The following is an 18,295-nucleotide window of genomic DNA, read 5'->3' on the forward strand; positions in this document are numbered from 1 at the left end:
TAGATTAGATTAGATTCAACTTTATTGTCATTACACAAGTACGGGTACAAGGCAACGAAATGCAGTTTAGGTCTAACCAGAAGTGCAATAGCAGCAAGTGCAGGATATACAGTGGTTCCATAAGTGCAGAACATGGATATGTACTGAATAAATATAGAGTGAATACTATTATAAACAAAAATGTACAGATAGATTTGTCCTATGAATATAATATACAGATAACTATTACTGTGAACAGAATTTACAGCTAGATATGTACTGAATATAATATACAGATGGCTATTACTATAAACAGAATTTTTACAGATAGATATGTACTGAATATTTATACAGATGACTGTTACTATAAACAGAATTTTACAGATAGATATGTACTATGAATATATATACAGATGGCTGTTACTATAAACAGAATGTGAGCATAATATACAGATGGCTATTACTATAAACAGAATTTTACAAATAGATATATGTATAAGTTAGGCTAAAATGAGCAGTATAACAATGGATTTAAAGTAGTGCAAATAAAGTTTGGACAGAAGCTATCCGAGTGAAAGTGCAGTGGAAAGTAATTGCATATTACAGTTAAAGTACGGTATTGCAAATGTATATGTAAACAGTCGGTACTGTAAATAAACAGTCGGCAGTGCAAATTGAGCATATTCCAGTCAAGGTAGTAGTGCAAGATGCATATGTAAACAGTTGTTACTATAATAACAGTCAGCAGTGCAAATGAACATTATAGTATTGCAAATAACAAAATGGAGGCAGGTGTGAGGAGGGAGAGGAGAGTCAATCAGTATATGAGGGGAGTGGGATCAATGAGGGTTAGAGTTTAATAAAGAGACAGCTCTGGGGAAAAAACTGTTCTTTAGTCTGCTGGTCCTGGTCCGTAGGCACCTGAAACGCCTGCCGGAGGGCAGGAGAGAAAACAGTCTGTGGGCTGGGTGAGAGGAGTCCTTAAGGATGCTGCGAGCTCGATGCAGACAGCGTTTCCTCTGGATGTGCTCGATGGCAGGTAGTGGAGTCCCAGTGATGCGCTGGGCGGTTTTCACCACCCGCTGCAGTGCCTTGCGCTCTGCAACAGAACAGCTCCCATACCACACTGTAGCACAGTTGGTCAGGATGCTTTCTATTGCACAGCGATAGAAGTTCACCAGGATAGTGGAGGAAAGCTGATTCTTCCTCAGTGTCCTCAGGAAGAAAAGGCGCTGGTGAGCCTTCTTGACCAGGCTGGAGGTGTTGGTTGTCCAGGTCATGTCCGCCGAGATGTGGGTCCCCAGGAACTTGAAACTGGAGACACGCTCAACAGCCATTCCATTGATGTGGATGGTGTCGTGTGTGCCTCTTGACACTTTCCTGAAGTCCACGATGAGCTCCTTCGTTTTGGTGGTGTTGAGGAGCTGGTTATTTTCAGTGCACCATGTGGCCAGGTGCTTGATCTCCTCCCTATAGGCAGTCTCATCGTTGTTGCTGATGAGACCAATCACCGTAGTGTCGTCCGCAAACTTGACGATGGAATTAGATCCGTACACAGGCTTGCAGTCGGAGGTGAAGAGGGAGTAGAGAAACGGGCTTAGCACACAGCCCTGTGGTACACCAGTGTTGAGTGTGATGGACGTGGAGCAGTTGGAGCCTGATCGAACATTCTGGGGTCTGTTGGTCAAAAAGTCCAAAATCCAGTTGCACATGGAGGTGTTGATGCCCAGGTCTCCAAGTTTGGCTATTAACTTAGTTGGGATGACAGTGTTGAATGCTGAGCTGAAGTCAACAAACAGCATGCGTGCATAAGTGTTCTTATTGTCCAGATGTGTGAGCACAGAGTGCAGTGCCATGGAAACTGCATCCTCTGTGCTCCTATTGCTACGGTAGGCAAACTGGTGTGAGTCCAATGTGGATGGAAGAGAGTCTTTTAGGTGTGCCAGGACCAGCCGCTCAAAGCACTTCATTACGATGGGTGTGAGTGCTACAGGGCGGTAGTCGTTAAGGCACTTCGGGCTGGAGTGTTTTGGCACTGGCACAATGGAAGTGCATTTAAAGCATGTTGGTACAGCTGCTTGGGCAAGAGACAGGTTGAAAATGTCTGTAAAAACCCCAGCGAGCTGCTCCGCACATGCCCTGAGTACGCGTCCAGGGATGTTGTCTGGTCCAGCAGCCTTGTGCGCGCTGATCCTGCTCAGTGCATTGCAGACATCTGTGGAGGAGAGTGTGATCGGCGGGTGGTCAGCTGAGGATTTGAGCTTGGTGGCAGTTTCTCTGTTGTCTCTTTCAAAGCGAGCATAAAAGTCATTTAGCTCGTTCAGGAAGTTGACATCAGTGGCTGCGGGGGTGGAGTGAGAGGGTTTGTAGTCACTGATGGCCTGAATGCCCTGCCACATGCGCCGAGGGTCAGCGTTGGAAAAGTGTCCCTCTATCTTAAGCTTGTAGCAGTGCTTGGCCTCTTTGATGCCCCTTTTCAGATTTGCTCTGGATGTACTATAGGCTTGTGCATCTCCTGATCTGAAGGCAGTGTTGCGTGTCTTCAATAGGAGTCGCACTTCCCTGTTCATCCATGGCTTCTGATTTGGGTATGTGGTGATCTGCTTCTGGGTTGTAACACTGTCAATGGTGGTATTGATATAATCCAGTACAGAGGAGGTGTAGCAGTCAATGTCTGTGTGAGAGCCACTGGTGGCTTGAGAAGCAAACATACTCCAGTCTGTGTGTAGAAACCTTTCCTGGAGTGAGGAATCTGCCCCCGCAGGCCACACCTTGATGGTCTTCACTGATGGCTTCACGCGATTGATGAGAGGTGCATATTTGGGGGTGAGGAACAAAGAAAGGTGATCTGACTGTCCCAGGTGGGGGAGGGGTGTCGCGACGTAAGCTCCAGCCATGTTTGTGTAAACATGGTCTAAGGTTTTGTTTCCTCTGGTGTGACAGGAAACATGCTGGTGAAATTTCGGTAGCACTGACTTTAAGTTTGAATGATTAAAATCACCCGCAACAATAAACGCAGCTTCCGGGTGAACGGTCTGTTGTTTACTGATGGCTGCGTGAAGTTCTTTCATAGCAAACTTGGCATCAGCATCCGGGGGAATATAGGCTGCAGTTATAATAGTGGAAGTGAACTCCCGCGGTAGATAAAACGGTCTACATTTAACCATGAGAAACTCAAGGTTAGCTGAACAATGTCTCCCAACAATAGCAGAGTTTGTGCACCAAGCTTTGTTAATGTAAATGCACAATCCACCACCTCTGGTCTTACCGGAGCCATCTAATGTTCTATCCGCCCGGAATGTATGGCGTCCCGCTAGCTCAATAGCGTTGTCCGGTATTCCGCTGTTTAACCATGTTTCCGTGAAAATTAGAACATTACAGTTCAAAAGTCCAGTTCAAACTCATCAGGCATTATAGGAGAAGACTCAGAGCTGGTATCTTGGCAAAAAGTAGGTATTTAATAAAAGGGTGCCAATAATTGTGGCCAACGTGTTTTGGAGAAAAACATTTATTTCATAATGTGATTTCCCCCCCACATAAATTTTATTTACTTAAATGAAAGGTTAGAATTTTGCTAATTTTTTGAATGAAAGATCAAAAGGATAAACAATGCAGATTTATTTTTTACAGCCAGTTTTGATCATATTTACCAGGGGTGCCATTAATTGTGGAGGGCACTGTATTTATTTCTTGATATACCCCAAAAGAATGGAAGTGAAATGTGACAACATGCCCCATAGGTGGAGCACATTGTAGCATGACCATATGACAGCAATGCTATCTGATTTAATAAAAAAATAAAAATAAAAAAAAGACAAACTAAAATATTTTCGCAATAAAACCTATTATTAACTTTTTTTTCAAATAAAATAATGCCCTATTTTAATAATTAAAAATAAAAATTTTGAGGTTGACAATGAACACACTGGAAAACACCTCTATATATGGAGCCCCTTAGGGACGTCCCCTGGTGGTGGAAAAAATGTAGGATAGGGAGAATTTTTTTTTTATTTTATTTTTTTTTATCTTTTGCGTTCCCTCGCAAAACTTATTTTATTTATATTTAAGTCCAAGCTCAAACACTATGAAACGCTCCATTAACGTAAAGGAGCTCTGAAGCACTGCCAGCGGGACATTAAAGAGGAAGTGTCTGTCCGAGCTCACAACAGGTTTTGCGAGGGAACGCAAAGTTTCTTGAGGGAACGTAAAAGATTTGACGAAAAAAAATAATTCTCCCATCCTAATTTTTTTACACCACCACGTCTGTGATGTTCTCATTTGAGTATTTGACAAGAACGTGTGCATTCAGTATACTTTACTGTGATATCAGACAGTTATTACACAGACAGCCGTCATCCCTCATGGGCTTAATGCTAGTGCTCTGTTGTTTACGCAACGTAATACGGCAGGCGTACCCCCGTGCGTCATAACGTAAAACATCACTGTCGTAAACCTCATACTGCATATCCTAAACACTACATCACTCTTTTTTTTTCTTTTTTTTTTTTAACAACTAGATCCACTATCTTGGACATATGTGACTTACTCACTTGTCGTATGTAACAACAACATTACTTGTCATACGTAGCTCGGCAGTACGAATGTAAACATATAATTCAAACCTGTGCTAGAACAAACACATTCAGGCAACTTATCAAGTGTGCTTATAATGAACAGTATCAAAGTGCAACAATACTTCATAATCACTGAAGTACATTCGCATTGTGCGAATGGTTTTGAAAAAGAGAGAAAACAGTAATTTGGGAACCTTTAGGTTAATCCTTTAGACAGAACAGTCATTCAGAAACCTTTAGACTAATCTATTGCTGGATTGGGTGTAAACATCCTTCACTCAAGCTCGTAGTCTTTGAGGTATGATGGACACTGGCGGTTAACTCGAAAAGGATACCTTGGTTTCACAGCAACAGTGTCCTCGTTATCAACGATTCTCTCATCCTCCTCATTCAGAACTGTGGGCGCAGCTTTTGTCTTGGAGATTATTTTTTTAAAGAAGGACGAATTCCTTGTTATGGAATGTCCATCTCTGGTTGCTGTGACCATGGAGCCCTTGACCTCTGCCACAGCGTATGGCTTGATGTTGTATGGGGTAGTGAGTTTGTTGTGCTTGGGTTGTTGGTATAGTACCTTGTCACCAGGGGTGAATGTGGTTGGCTTAGCATGACGGCGCGCGTCTGAGTAGGATTTCATCTTTGCTTTTGCATTAGTGTCCCGCTCCCTGATGATGTGATCATTGTTGCATTCGCAGGTTGTGGTGATCAACGGGATCTTAGTGTGAATTTTGCGCTTAAACAACAATTCAGCAGGTGACGCTTCTGTGGTGCTGTGTGGTGTGGTGCGATACTCGCGGAGAAACGTGTTAAGTCTCTGTTTCCACGGGGTGTTCTGTGTCTCTGCCACACGGATTGCTTTTCCAAGCGTGCGCATGAAACGTTCTGCTGTTGCATTTGCTTGAGGCCAGAGAGGTGTTATTTTCCGATGGTGAAAACCTAGATGGCCTGCAAACTTGGAAAACTGCTCACTGTTGAAAGGGGGCCCGTTGTCTGTTTTTAAAACTCTGGGAATTCCGAACATCGAGAACACTTTGTCGATGATTGGGATGACTGTGTTGGCTGAGACAGATCTTACAATTTCAACAACTGGGTAGCGAGAATATTCATCTATGACAACTAGTAGATGTTCTCCAGTTGGAAGTGGCCCGTAGAAATCTGCACTGATGTTAAGCCAGGGTGCTTCTGGCAACTCAGACATTCTCAGTGGCTCGGACTGTGTTATAGGCGTGTTGGCTTGACATGCTAAACAGTTCTTGACCGTCAGTTCTGCTTTCTGGTCTATGTAAGGAAACCAGACCTTTGACCTGAGCAGTGTCTTAGTCTTTACAATGCCCTGGTGTCCTTCGTGGGCTAGCTGTAATACTCTGTGCTCGAGGGATGCAGGGATGACAATTTTCGTAACTCGCAGGATGATGTCGTCGGTGTGGGACACCGTGAGCTCCCCACTAATCTGTCTGTACTTTTTCAGTGTTTCAGCATGTTGTGTGTCGCCTGTGATTTTGTGCCATGTGTTGTCTCTGATGTGGGCACTAATCTTTTGCAGGATTGGGTCTTTTAGTGTTTCATCTCTTATCTCCTGGAGAGTCATAGCTTTTGGTGTGGCATGCTCAGCTACAAAGTTGACATACTCCTCTGCCACTTTCACCGCTCTTGTGCTTTCGCTCGTCTGCATCGGGATGGGGTGACGGGAGATGTAATCGGCAGGGTTGTCTGCACCTTTTCTGTATTCTACCCTGAAGTTGTAGGGCTGTAGTCTCAGTCCCCATCTCTCGATCCTTGCAGGTGGTTTTGAACGAGGGTTGTTCCATATGACCTCCAGAGCTTTGTGGTCAGTGACAAGGATAAACGGGTTGCCATACAGGTATAAGTGAAAGTGTTCACAACTCCACACAATGGCCAGTGCCTCCTTTTCCGTTTGTGAGTAACGTCTTTCTACGTCGCTGAGAGCACGGCTGGCGTATGCTATGGAATGCGTCTCTCCCTTTCCATCCTTTTGGTAGAGAACAGCGCCTAGACCGACTGGACTAGCATCTACCACAAGCTCTGTGTCTTTGGCTGGATCAAAGTATGACATTACCATGTTGCTGGTCAGGCTGTCTTTGATCGTCTGTAGTGCTCTGGCGTGCTCAGGGGTCCAGTGCCATGGTGTGTCTTTTCTGGTCAGCTCACGTAGTGGTGCAGAGATGGAAGCAAAGTCTTTGATAAAACGAGCACTGTAGTTCGCCATGCCCAGCAGACTCCTGACTTCAGTCTGGTCTTGTGGATCACTCGCCTGCTGGATGGCATCAATTTTTTTCGGGTCGGCTGAGATTCCACCAGCTGAAAAAATAAATCCAAAGAATTCAAGTTTACTTTTGTTAAACTCACATTTCTTTTTATTGAGTGTGAGCCCTCTGTCTTTCAATCTCTGGAACACAGCTCTGAGGCTGTCGTCATGGTCTTTCTGTGTTTTACCATACACAATGATGTCATCACTCAGATTCTTTACTCCTTTGATGCCTTGGAGCGTCTGGCAGATCGCAATCTGGAACACCTCTGCTGCTGAAGATATCCCAAAATTCAGGCGCTTGTATCGTCTCAAACCAAGGTGTGTGGTAAATGTCGTGATGTACCTGCTGTCGGGGTGGAGTTCTAGCTGATGGTAACCAGCAGTCAGGTCGAGCTTGGAGAAGACTGTAGCTCCATTCAACTCGTGGATTACGTCATCCATGGTGGGAGTGATGTGGCGTTCACGTTGTATGGCGGTGTTGGCCTGTCTTATGTCGACACAGACTCTAACCTTGTCCGGATCCTTTGACTTGGGTGGTGTCACAATGGGGGAGACCCATGGCGTGGGGCCTGTGACTGTCTCGATGACGTCGTCATCCTCAAGCCGTTTCAGCTCCTCTTCGACCTTCTGTCAGATGTGAAAAGGTACTCGCCTATGTGGCTGACAGGTTGGGTGACTGTCAGTGTTGATGTGAAGCTTTACCTGAAAGTTTTTCAGCATGCCAATGCCCTCGAACAGCTCTGGGTGTTTCTGTACCAACTCATCTGCTACTGTTTGACCGGTTGTAGCAGACACAGTGTTGATGATCTTGATGAGGCCTAGCTCTTTAGCTGTGTTGTAGCCTAGCAGAGAGCAGCTATCACCCTTCATTACATAGAACTCGGCTGTGGTTTTCCTATTATCTGTCTCTGTGCTACATGTGAATGCACCGGTTATGGGCAGTGGTTCAGTATTGCCATATGGGAATATCTTTATATCAGCTGGGCTGAGCTGTGGGCATGGTCTCAGTGTACGGAGGACTGATTCACTAATAATGTTCACTGCAGCCCCGGAATCAATCATTGCTGCAATTTTCACACCATTAAGCCAAATGTGTGTGCGTGGTTGAGTGGTATTCTTGTTGCTACTGGCAGCAAATACATAAGCTTCATCACTACTAGACGAGTCATGTGTGGTACTCTGTGTTGTGCTGGTGATGTTAAAACTTTCGTGTGCGTTTTGTGTTGCTTACTGTTGTCTCTGTGTTTTATTTCAAAGTCTCTTCCAGGTGTTCTTTGTTTTGCCCTGCACTGCTTGGCGAAGTGATTTGGTTTCCCGCATGCTTTACAGTCTTTTCCTTTCGCTGGGCAGTTTCCATCATGTGGATAATTTCCACTTAGCTCTCCCGGCGCGTCGGCTGGTAGCTGTTCGCCCATTCTGATGCACTGCATTCACTGATGCAGCTACACTCTGCTCCATGCCGGCTGCTTGTTGCTCGGACAGTTCTAAAGTTCTCCCGTATTCGAGAAGGTCATCCAGGCTGTTTTCGGGTTCTCTGAGCGCTCTTCTACGCAGCCTGGTTGAACTGCAGCTTTGGATCAGCTGTGCTTTTATTTCATGGCTCACGTCGGCAAACTCACAATTCTTTGCTAGCATGCGTAGTCTGGTACAGTATGTGTCTAGGTTCTCGCCCGGCTGCTGTACTGCCTTTCGGAATATATATACTTGATACTGGACGTTCTTTTTAGGCGTAAAATACGTGCATAGCTTCTGCTTAACATCAGCAAACTTATCTTCCTCTGCTGCTAACGTGTCATAGATGTCATGCACGCGCTCTCCCGCCAAGTTCAGTAATAATGCTTTCTGCCTCGCATCTCCGGTAATGTTCACTGCTGTAATATAGTTTTCAAACCTTTGTATCCATTTTGTCCAGCGTGGTGCTACTGAGCTCGGATCCATTTCGGTATGGAAGGCTTGCAGAGCGACGGTGTTTCCCAGTGACATCTTTTTTTCCTTCTTCTTTTTTTTTTTTAAAAGTTTTTTTGTTGTTGTTGTTGTTGTTTATCCTCGTCGCCAATGTGATGTTCTCATTTGAGTATTTGACAAGAAACAGATGTGTGCATTCAGTATACTTTACTGTGATATCAGACAGTTATTTCACAGACAGCCGTCATCCCTCATGGGCTTAATGCTAGTGCTCTGTTGTTTACACAACGTAATACGGCAGGCGTACCCCCGTGCGTCATAACGTAAAACATCACTGTCGTAAACCTCATACTGCATATCCTAAACACTACAACGTCCCTTTAGGGGCTCCATAGCTATACAACATAGTTCAAAACATAATAATAATAAATAATTTCTGAACATTGACTCTCACTATTTATTCACCATTGTCTCGTATTTTCTCAATAGAATTCATAAAAGTATAGAATATAATAGCATATTTCTAATAGGGGCTCATTGTAACGCAGTGTGACAACATGCCCCGCCTGCACAACTGAGATTCAAACCCTGCGAGTGTCTTCTGCTAGTTAGAAGAGCATTAAAGAACCATATCAACTATTACATAACATATTGGAGATTAATAATAATGTCAGATTTGTCTAATTTAAAATAAACACCAAAAATAGAGATGAACAATTAATAGTGTCGCCGGCGGGCCCACAGCCATTACATATTTAAAACAGTAATATCCTAGACTAAAGCTAAACTAATCTTGACAAACTATATATCGTTTGAAATCTCTAGTTTTCATATTCGGTGACTGATTTTCAAAATAAATTACAGAGGAGCCGTAATTTATCAGTTCGCAACAAGAATATTTTCATACTCCTAAGGCGTGTTCAGACCTTTATTTTTAAATAGTGATGAACATGAAAAATCATGAAAGAATGGTAGAAACCTCAGTTTGTTTTGACCTCAAACCTCAAATTGGTGGTCTTCTTTTTAATATGTGGCTCCAGTATCGCTAGCAAAGCATCAAACTGTTCCACTGACATTCTGAGGTAAATTTTGAATCGCTCAGGATAATTTCGCAACTCCTTGATAAGGAGGTGAAACTCTCCTTCCTCTCGGCGCAATCTCAGGATTGGATGGACTCAATATTTTTTCTCTTTTTAAAAAGAAAGAGGGCAACAAAATCATCCTCATTGCTTGACGAATCCATTTTGTATTTTTTGTGTTTTTTAATACATTTAATAAATGAGTCAGATTACTGAGACTCTCACCCTTTGTCTTTAATGGCTCTTGGAGCCCCTGGCCCACTTGTTGAATAGTTAGGCTGATTCGATTAGCTTCAATGTATTTGAATGACACTGTTATGCTGGTGAGACCAGGACTGGGGAAATGGGCTGACTCCTGTACTTCATTTGCATGCCACCTCTTTGAAAGGTATATAAAATATAATGTAAATTTCCCTTAGTTTGACTTGATGACTGCAGCTACCGACAGCTTGTGTGCTCTATAAAGAATCCTGCTGAATATACAACTAAAGCCCCTTTCACACAGAGATTCAGGAAAATACACAGATAAAGTGACCCGGGATTTGACTTGGGTTTGTTCGATTTTGGTTCATCAACACTACCAGTGATTAACGAAATCAGAGATTGCGTTCACACACAACCCGTAAAAATCCTGTAAAGACACGTGACATCGATGTGACTTGTAATGTCTCAGCAGCGTCTTAAAGGGATCTCCGGCTAGTTTGACAACTTAGCCTTATTGGGTTAGCGATACCATTTGCGCCACAAACGTGATATAATAACACACCCGATGTTTTCGTTGTAGCGAGATATTTTTAAATAAAGTTTTTACCTGTAAGTCGCCATTGTTGTTTTTACCCATTGCATTCTGGGCCGTGACGTAGACTGGTCCCAGCACCGCTACAAACATAAGGCGCGTAAGCGAAATGTCTGCCGTTCACCCTTTTTCAGTTCGAGCCTGAACGTGTCGCAAATACGGAGGAAGGTTCACAGGATGATAATAATCTCGTAGCCGTAGGTGAGGAGGAGCAGGAAGAGAGAGTAGGGCACACGCATTGGTGTGGTTGTGGCAATTGTTTACCAATGCTTACTGAAAGGGAGAGTGTTTGCTGTAAGGAACTCCACTTCATATCAGCAGCAGTCCAGGGTAAGGTAGCTAGGGTAGCTAAATTGGTTAAGCATAACTATATTGGCCTGAAGAATTTTGAAGTAATCTACCACAGTAAATGCATATTATAGCCTAAGAACAGGATACTTGTTTGCAGATTTACCATGCATCATTGCCCATCCTAATTTTGAGGCAGTTTGTCTCAATCCAGATGTACTGTGGGCTGCCCTCGTCAGCCTCCATGACAGATGGAGCACTGGTTTACCCAGCCGCAATGCAGTTACTAACAGGCAGGTCAAACATGAACATATTTGTTTAGAATTATATAACGTTATTTCTTGATAACAGACCGCTGCGAAGTATAACACACCGTTGCCATGAAAAACAGCACGTTGCTATGGATGCGGAACGGACTATTTTCTTTAGCGGAAGCAATGCAATCGTTTTAAATCAATAAACTCCTTTTTAAATCTATAATTTGTGTCAAATTATTTATTTATTTTGTAGGTAGCCATGTAATAAGCGGGATTATGTATAGCGAGGCGGTTGTTATAGCGAATAACAACCCCTTCAGGCTGATTCAAGCTCCGCTTCGCGTCGGGGTCCCGTTCAGCCTGTCGGGGTTGTTATTCGCTATAACAACCGCCTCGCAATACATTATCCCTTACTTAGTTTGGCCAACACTGAACGTTTTTCCAATAACCGAAAAAGAATCTAGACAATAATACAGCGCAAACATTATTGGCTGGCATGTATTGGCTTGAGTCAAACCTTGATTCATCCTTTCATAACATTTAGTGTAAACTTTTGGCTTTAGGTCTTACAGATATTCTTCCTATCGCCAGTTTACATGGTGGATGCATGGCTGGCTGGGAGAAGAGTCCGCAGAATCATTCCCTCGTGTGCAGTGAACAAAATAAGAAATGTCTACCCCGAACCAAGTGGAGCCTATACAGGATTTGAACATACAGACAATAAGGGAGAAGTAGAGGAGGCATGGAGGAATTTTTAACTATGCATAGACTGAACTTGCAAAAAACAAACTGCTAAAAATAATTCAAAATTAAAGCAGCTGAGCATTTAAACTACAATGGTGTGTTCATTGTGTATTATCAGAGGTGTCAAAAGTGCACACTTCCCATACTCAAAGTAGAAGTTTCCTGTGAAATGAAGAGAAATAATTTTCAAGACCAGAATTCCTTTGGGACCATCACAATTTATTCCCTATACAAAAGCAGGTGTGTGTGTATCAATCAGCAGCTCCCCCTCCCTCCAAGGTCCACACAATCCTACAATAAAGCACAGTTATGTACATATTCACAGATTTAGATGTTTATACACCAACATATTGATATACCAAGACAAACCAAATCAAACTGTTGAACACAGTTGTTATGTACATATTTACAAGTTTAGATATTTATAAATACAGGTTTGCTTTCCTACATAACTGATAACTGAATAAACAAACACGTGCCAGAGATTTGCAGCTATTTGAAGCGTGAATACTGAAATGATTGCAAAATGATCTGTGATCTTGACAGTGTCACCTGTGGAGCCATGATGTGTCTTTGGTTGAAACTCATGTCCACTGCCTGGTTTGGATCGTAATCAGAGGAGAGAACATCTTCCATCATGGCAGTCATGTAGCTGTAGTCCTTTTCTGTCATCACAGGTTTTGCTCTGAAGGTCTTGTGGACTTTGCTCCAAGCGATTTTGAATTTGGGTTCACCCACGCTCTCCCCATCTTGATAAACAGCCTATTCAAAAACAAAAAGGGAAAATAACTTAATATCAGGTTATTGCATAACACCAAAGGACATTTTTTTCTGTGACAAACTTTATGAAATTTCTACACTTTTAGAAATGTATGTATCCACCTGTTTCCTGGGGGGCGCTACTGTAAAATAGAACGTGGGTGAAACTTCCGGTTAGGTGGCGGAAGTAGTAAATCACCGGTATTTTGTGTTACATAGCGAAGAGATTAGGTATTTTTCTACTATTTAAAGTCGCAAACATTAATGAGAGATGTCGTTACGGAGCTCAGGGACAACATGTGCTGTTCGTGGTTGTACATATAACCGCACTAAACTAATTCAGTGGCTTAAACGTGAGTGTTTTGAACATAAGCCTAAAACTAAATATGAGTGTTCCTGTGAACGATTATACAGTTTCCATCACCTCCCAAAAGACGACGAATCAAATAGAATATGGAGGAAGAACTTAAACCTAAAAACACCCCCAAAACACCTTATTATTAATATATGAAAAACTGTGCCATGATGGTAGACAGGTAGCCTGAAGTTTTTACCTCGCATAAACCTTTATTGTGACGAGCTTGGAGGGCACAATGGTACACAGTGACAGATGCTAATTTAATTTCCTCCATTAGTTAACATTTAATGTTACAGAATATCTATATTGATGATATTAAACGCAGTCTAGATGTTTTTCAAGACTCTAATGCCCCCTAATTGTTTTTTTTCCTGTCACTAAACAAATGTCCAAACAAATGAAACCAAGATGGCGGCGCGAGTACATCGCAAGGCTCGCGGTCTCTCCAGATTCTGCAATTTAGCAGTATTTTTCTTGCTCATTTCGGGTCTGTTCGTGCAGAACAGATGTGCCTTAACATCGTACACCCAAGGTGAGCTTTTGGATATTGGTTTGCGAATTTCCGACAGTTTTATGGACAAACTTCGACTCCTTCCTGAGATCGCCAAAACACCCGAGGCTATGCACTCTGCCCGGCCGGGCGGAAGTGCTCGCAGGCGGCGTCGAGATCGTAAACAAAGGCGGGGGAAGCGCGGAGGACTAAGAGCTAAGCTAAAGCTAACACCACACCGGCTCTCTTTACCCAGCATTTTCCTTGCCAATGTACGGTCGCTGTTGAACAAAATGGAGGAGATTCGACTCAACATCACATACAGCAAGAGACTTTTGAACTGTAATGTTCTAATTTTCACGGAAACATGGTTAAACAGCGGAATACCGGACAACGCTATTGAGCTAGCGGGACGCCATACATTCCGGGCGGATAGAACATTAGATGGCTCCGGTAAGACCAGAGGTGGTGGATTGTGCATTTACATTAACAAAGCTTGGTGCACAAACTCTGCTATTGTTGGGAGACATTGTTCAGCTAACCTTGAGTTTCTCATGGTTAAATGTAGACCGTTTTATCTACCGCGGGAGTTCACTTCCACTATTATAACTGCAGCCTATATTCCCCCGGATGCTGATGCCAAGTTTGCTATGAAAGAACTTCACGCAGCCATCAGTAAACAACAGACCGTTCACCCGGAAGCTGCGTTTATTGTTGCGGGTGATTTTAATCATTCAAACTTAAAGTCAGTGCTACCGAAATTTCACCAGCATGTTTCCTGTCACACCAGAGGAAACAAAACCTTAGACCATGTTTACACAAACATGGCTGGAGCTTACGTCGCGACATCCCTCCCCCACCTGGGACAGTCAGATCACCTTTCTTTGTTCCTCACCCCCAAATATGCACCTCTCATCAATCGCGTGAAGCCATCAGTGAAGACCATCAAGGTGTGGCCTGTGGGGGCAGATTCCTCACTCCAGGAAAGGTTTCTACACACAGACTGGAGTATGTTTGCTTCTCAAGCCACCAGTGGCTCTCACACGGACATTGACTGCTACACCTCCTCTGTACTGGATTATATCAATACCACCATTGACAGTGTTACAACCCAGAAGCAGATCACCACATACCCAAATCAGAAGCCATGGATGAACAGGGAAGTGCGACTCCTATTGAAGACACGCAACACTGCCTTCAGATCAGGAGATGCACAAGCCTATAGCACATCCAGAGCAAATCTGAAAAGGGGCATCAAAGAGGCCAAGCACTGCTACAAGCTTAAGATAGAGGGACACTTTTCCAACGCTGACCCTCGGCGCATGTGGCAGGGCATTCAGGCCATCAGTGACTACAAACCCTCTCACTCCACCCCCGCAGCCACTGATGTCAACTTCCTGAACGAGCTAAATGACTTTTATGCTCGCTTTGAAAGAGACAACAGAGAAACTGCCACCAAGCTCAAATCCTCAGCTGACCACCCGCCGATCACACTCTCCTCCACAGATGTCTGCAATGCACTGAGCAGGATCAGCGCGCACAAGGCTGCTGGACCAGACAACATCCCTGGACGCGTACTCAGGGCATGTGCGGAGCAGCTCGCTGGGGTTTTTACAGACATTTTCAACCTGTCTCTTGCCCAAGCAGCTGTACCAACATGCTTTAAATGCACTTCCATTGTGCCAGTGCCAAAACACTCCAGCCCGAAGTGCCTTAACGACTACCGCCCTGTAGCACTCACACCCATCGTAATGAAGTGCTTTGAGCGGCTGGTCCTGGCACACCTAAAAGATTCTCTTCCATCCACATTGGACTCACACCAGTTTGCCAACCGTAGCAATAGGAGCACAGAGGATGCAGTTTCCATGGCACTGCACTCTGTGCTCACACATCTGGACAATAAGAACACCTATGCACGCATGCTGTTTGTTGACTTCAGCTCAGCATTCAACACTGTCATCCCAACTAAGTTAATAGCCAAACTTGGAGACCTGGGCATTAACACCTCCATGTGCAACTGGATTTTGGACTTTTTGACCAACAGACCCCAGAATGTTCGATCAGGCTCCAACTGCTCCACGTCCATCACACTCAACACTGGTGTACCACAGGGCTGTGTGCTAAGCCCGTTTCTCTACTCCCTCTTCACCTCCGACTGCAAGCCTGTGTACGGATCTAATTCCATCGCCAAGTTTGCGGACGACACTACGGTGATTGGTCTCATCAGCAACAACGATGAGACTGCCTATAGGGAGGAGATCAAGCACCTGGCCACATGGTGCACTGAAAATAACCAGCTCCTCAACACCACCAAAACGAAGGAGCTCATCGTGGACTTCAGGAAAGTGTCAAGAGGCACACACGACACCATCCACATCAATGGAATGGCTGTTGAGCGTGTCTCCAGTTTCAAGTTCCTGGGGACCCACATCTCGGCGGACATGACCTGGACAACCAACACCTCCAGCCTGGTCAAGAAGGCTCACCAGCGCCTTTTCTTCCTGAGGACACTGAGGAAGAATCAGCTTTCCTCCACTATCCTGGTGAACTTCTATCGCTGTGCAATAGAAAGCATCCTGACCAACTGTGCTACAGTGTGGTATGGGAGCTGTTCTGTTGCAGAGCGCAAGGCACTGCAGCGGGTGGTGAAAACCGCCCAGCGCATCACTGGGACTCCACTACCTGCCATCGAGCACATCCAGAGGAAACGCTGTCTGCATCGAGCTCGCAGCATCCTTAAGGACTCCTCTCACCCAGCCCACAGACTGTTTTCTCTCCTGCCCTCCGGCAGGCGTTTCAGGTGCCTCCGGACCAGGACCAGCAGACTAAAGAACAGTTTTTTCCCCAGAGCTGTCTCTTTATTAAACTCTAACCCTCATTGATCCCACTCCCCTCATATACTGATTGACTCTCCTCTCCCTCCTCACACCTGCCTCCATTTTGTTATTTGCAATACTATAATGTTCATTTGCACTGCTGACTGTTATTATAGTAACAACTGTTTACATATGCATCTTGCACTACTACCTTGACTGGAATATGCTCAATTTGCACTGCCGACTGTTTATTTACAGTACCGACTGTTTACATATACATTTGCAATACCGTACTTTAACTGTAATATGCAATTACTTCCACTGCACTTTCACTCGGATAGCTTCTGTCCAAACTTTATTTGCACTACTTTAAATCCATTGTTATACTGCTCATTTTAGCCTAACTTATACATATATCTATTTGTAAAATTCTGTTTATAGTAATAGCCATCTGTATATTATGCTCACATTCTGTTTATAGTAACACCCATCTGTATATATATTCATAGTACATATCTATCTGTAAAATTCTGTTTATAGTAACAGTCATCTGTATATTATATTCAGTACATATCTATCTGTAAAAATTCTGTTTATAGTAATAGCCATCTGTATATTATATTCAGTACATATCTAGCTGTAAATTCTGTTCACAGTAATAGTTATCTGTATATTATATTCATAGGACAAATCTATCTGTAAATTTTTGTTTATAATAGTATTCAACTCTATATTTATTCAGTACATATCCATGTTCTGCACTTATGGAACCACTGTATATCCTGCACTTGCTGCTATTGCACTTCTGGTTAGACCTAAACTGCATTTCGTTGCCTTGTACCTGTACTTGTGTAATGACAATAAAGTTGAATCTAATCTAATCTAATCTAATGTCATTGAAGGACTAACCAGCTAAATATAAGACCGCCACAGCTAAATATGTACTTAATGTATTCCCTGCAGATGAGTCTGATGTGATGCAGGTTTCTGGGGACCCAGATCCTACCTCACAGACCTTCCATGATGCCCAGACACAGTGGTCAGACCCAACAATGGAGGACCACACCTACTCCAAAGCACCTACCATCACATGTGGTATGATAACTGCCCCATCCACTGAGAGGACACTGCCTGTTGCAGATGTTGTTTTGAAAGATGATACAGACTGTCTGCTGTACACAGGGATTCCACTTCTCGAATTCAAAACCCTCGAATTCAAAACCCTTGTGTCTTGCTTGCAACGTTTTGCCCCCACATCGTCAGCATTTTCAGCAGAGGACCAAATCCTCTTGACATTAATGAAGCTTAGACAGAACTTTGTTATTGCAAAGATATTAGATAGATATTATACCGCAAAGTGATGATGTCACTGATCATTACATGGTAACTTGCATATTACGTACTGCTGAAATTTGTCATGTTGCGCCACATTATCAACCAGGCAGAACAATCCTTCCAACCACTATAGATAGATTCTCAAATAGCTTACCTGATCTATCTCAGCTGCTCAGTGAACCCAAACAAACGGATGAACTAGAGGAAATGACTAGCACTATGAGCACCATTTTCTCTAGTACATTAGACATCGTTGCACCAATTAGATTAAAAAAGGTTAGAGAGAAAACTAAAGCGCCATGGTATAACAGTGCTACGCATGTTATCAAGAGAGAAACTCGAAATTTAGAGCGTAAATGGAAACAAACTAATTTAGAGGTCTTTAGAATCGCGTGGAAAGACAGTATGTCACGTTATAAAAAGGCCCTAAAAGCAGCCAGGGCTGAGTACCTCCGCAAACGAATAGAAAACAACCAAAACAATCCAAGGTTTTTATTTAACACCGTGGCTAGACTAACAAATAAACAGACATCACCTGAGCAAAATATACCGTTACAGTTCAGTAGTAATGATTTCATGAACTTCTTCACTGAGAAAATAGAAAGCATCAGAAACACAATTGTAAATGTACAATCTTTAATGGTGTCTT

The 18,295-nt window shown here is 43.4% G+C and overlaps 1 protein-coding gene across 4 annotated transcripts in view; it reads right to left on the minus strand.

The window, feature by feature from the left end:
* LOC309477956 (uncharacterized protein) overlaps positions 1–18,295 on the minus strand; it is a 52,703-nt gene that overhangs the window by 9,655 nt on the left and 24,753 nt on the right. For 2 of the 4 annotated variants that reach the window (XM_082141487.1, XM_082141484.1), the window contains one exon: positions 12,091–12,650. The exons of 1 other annotated variant lie outside the window; for it this stretch is intronic. In XM_082141487.1, the coding sequence (XP_081997613.1) occupies positions 12,381–12,650 (270 nt within the window). In that variant the 3' untranslated portion in view covers positions 12,091–12,380. Of the gene's footprint in view, positions 1–12,090; positions 12,651–18,295 lie in introns of those variants that run through there. One more of the 4 variants, XM_082141485.1, reaches the window with a different exon arrangement.

Source organism: Leuciscus leuciscus (genome assembly GCF_965113295.1).
Source record: "Leuciscus leuciscus genome assembly, chromosome: 1".
Lineage (NCBI taxonomy): Eukaryota > Metazoa > Chordata > Actinopteri > Cypriniformes > Leuciscidae > Leuciscus > Leuciscus leuciscus.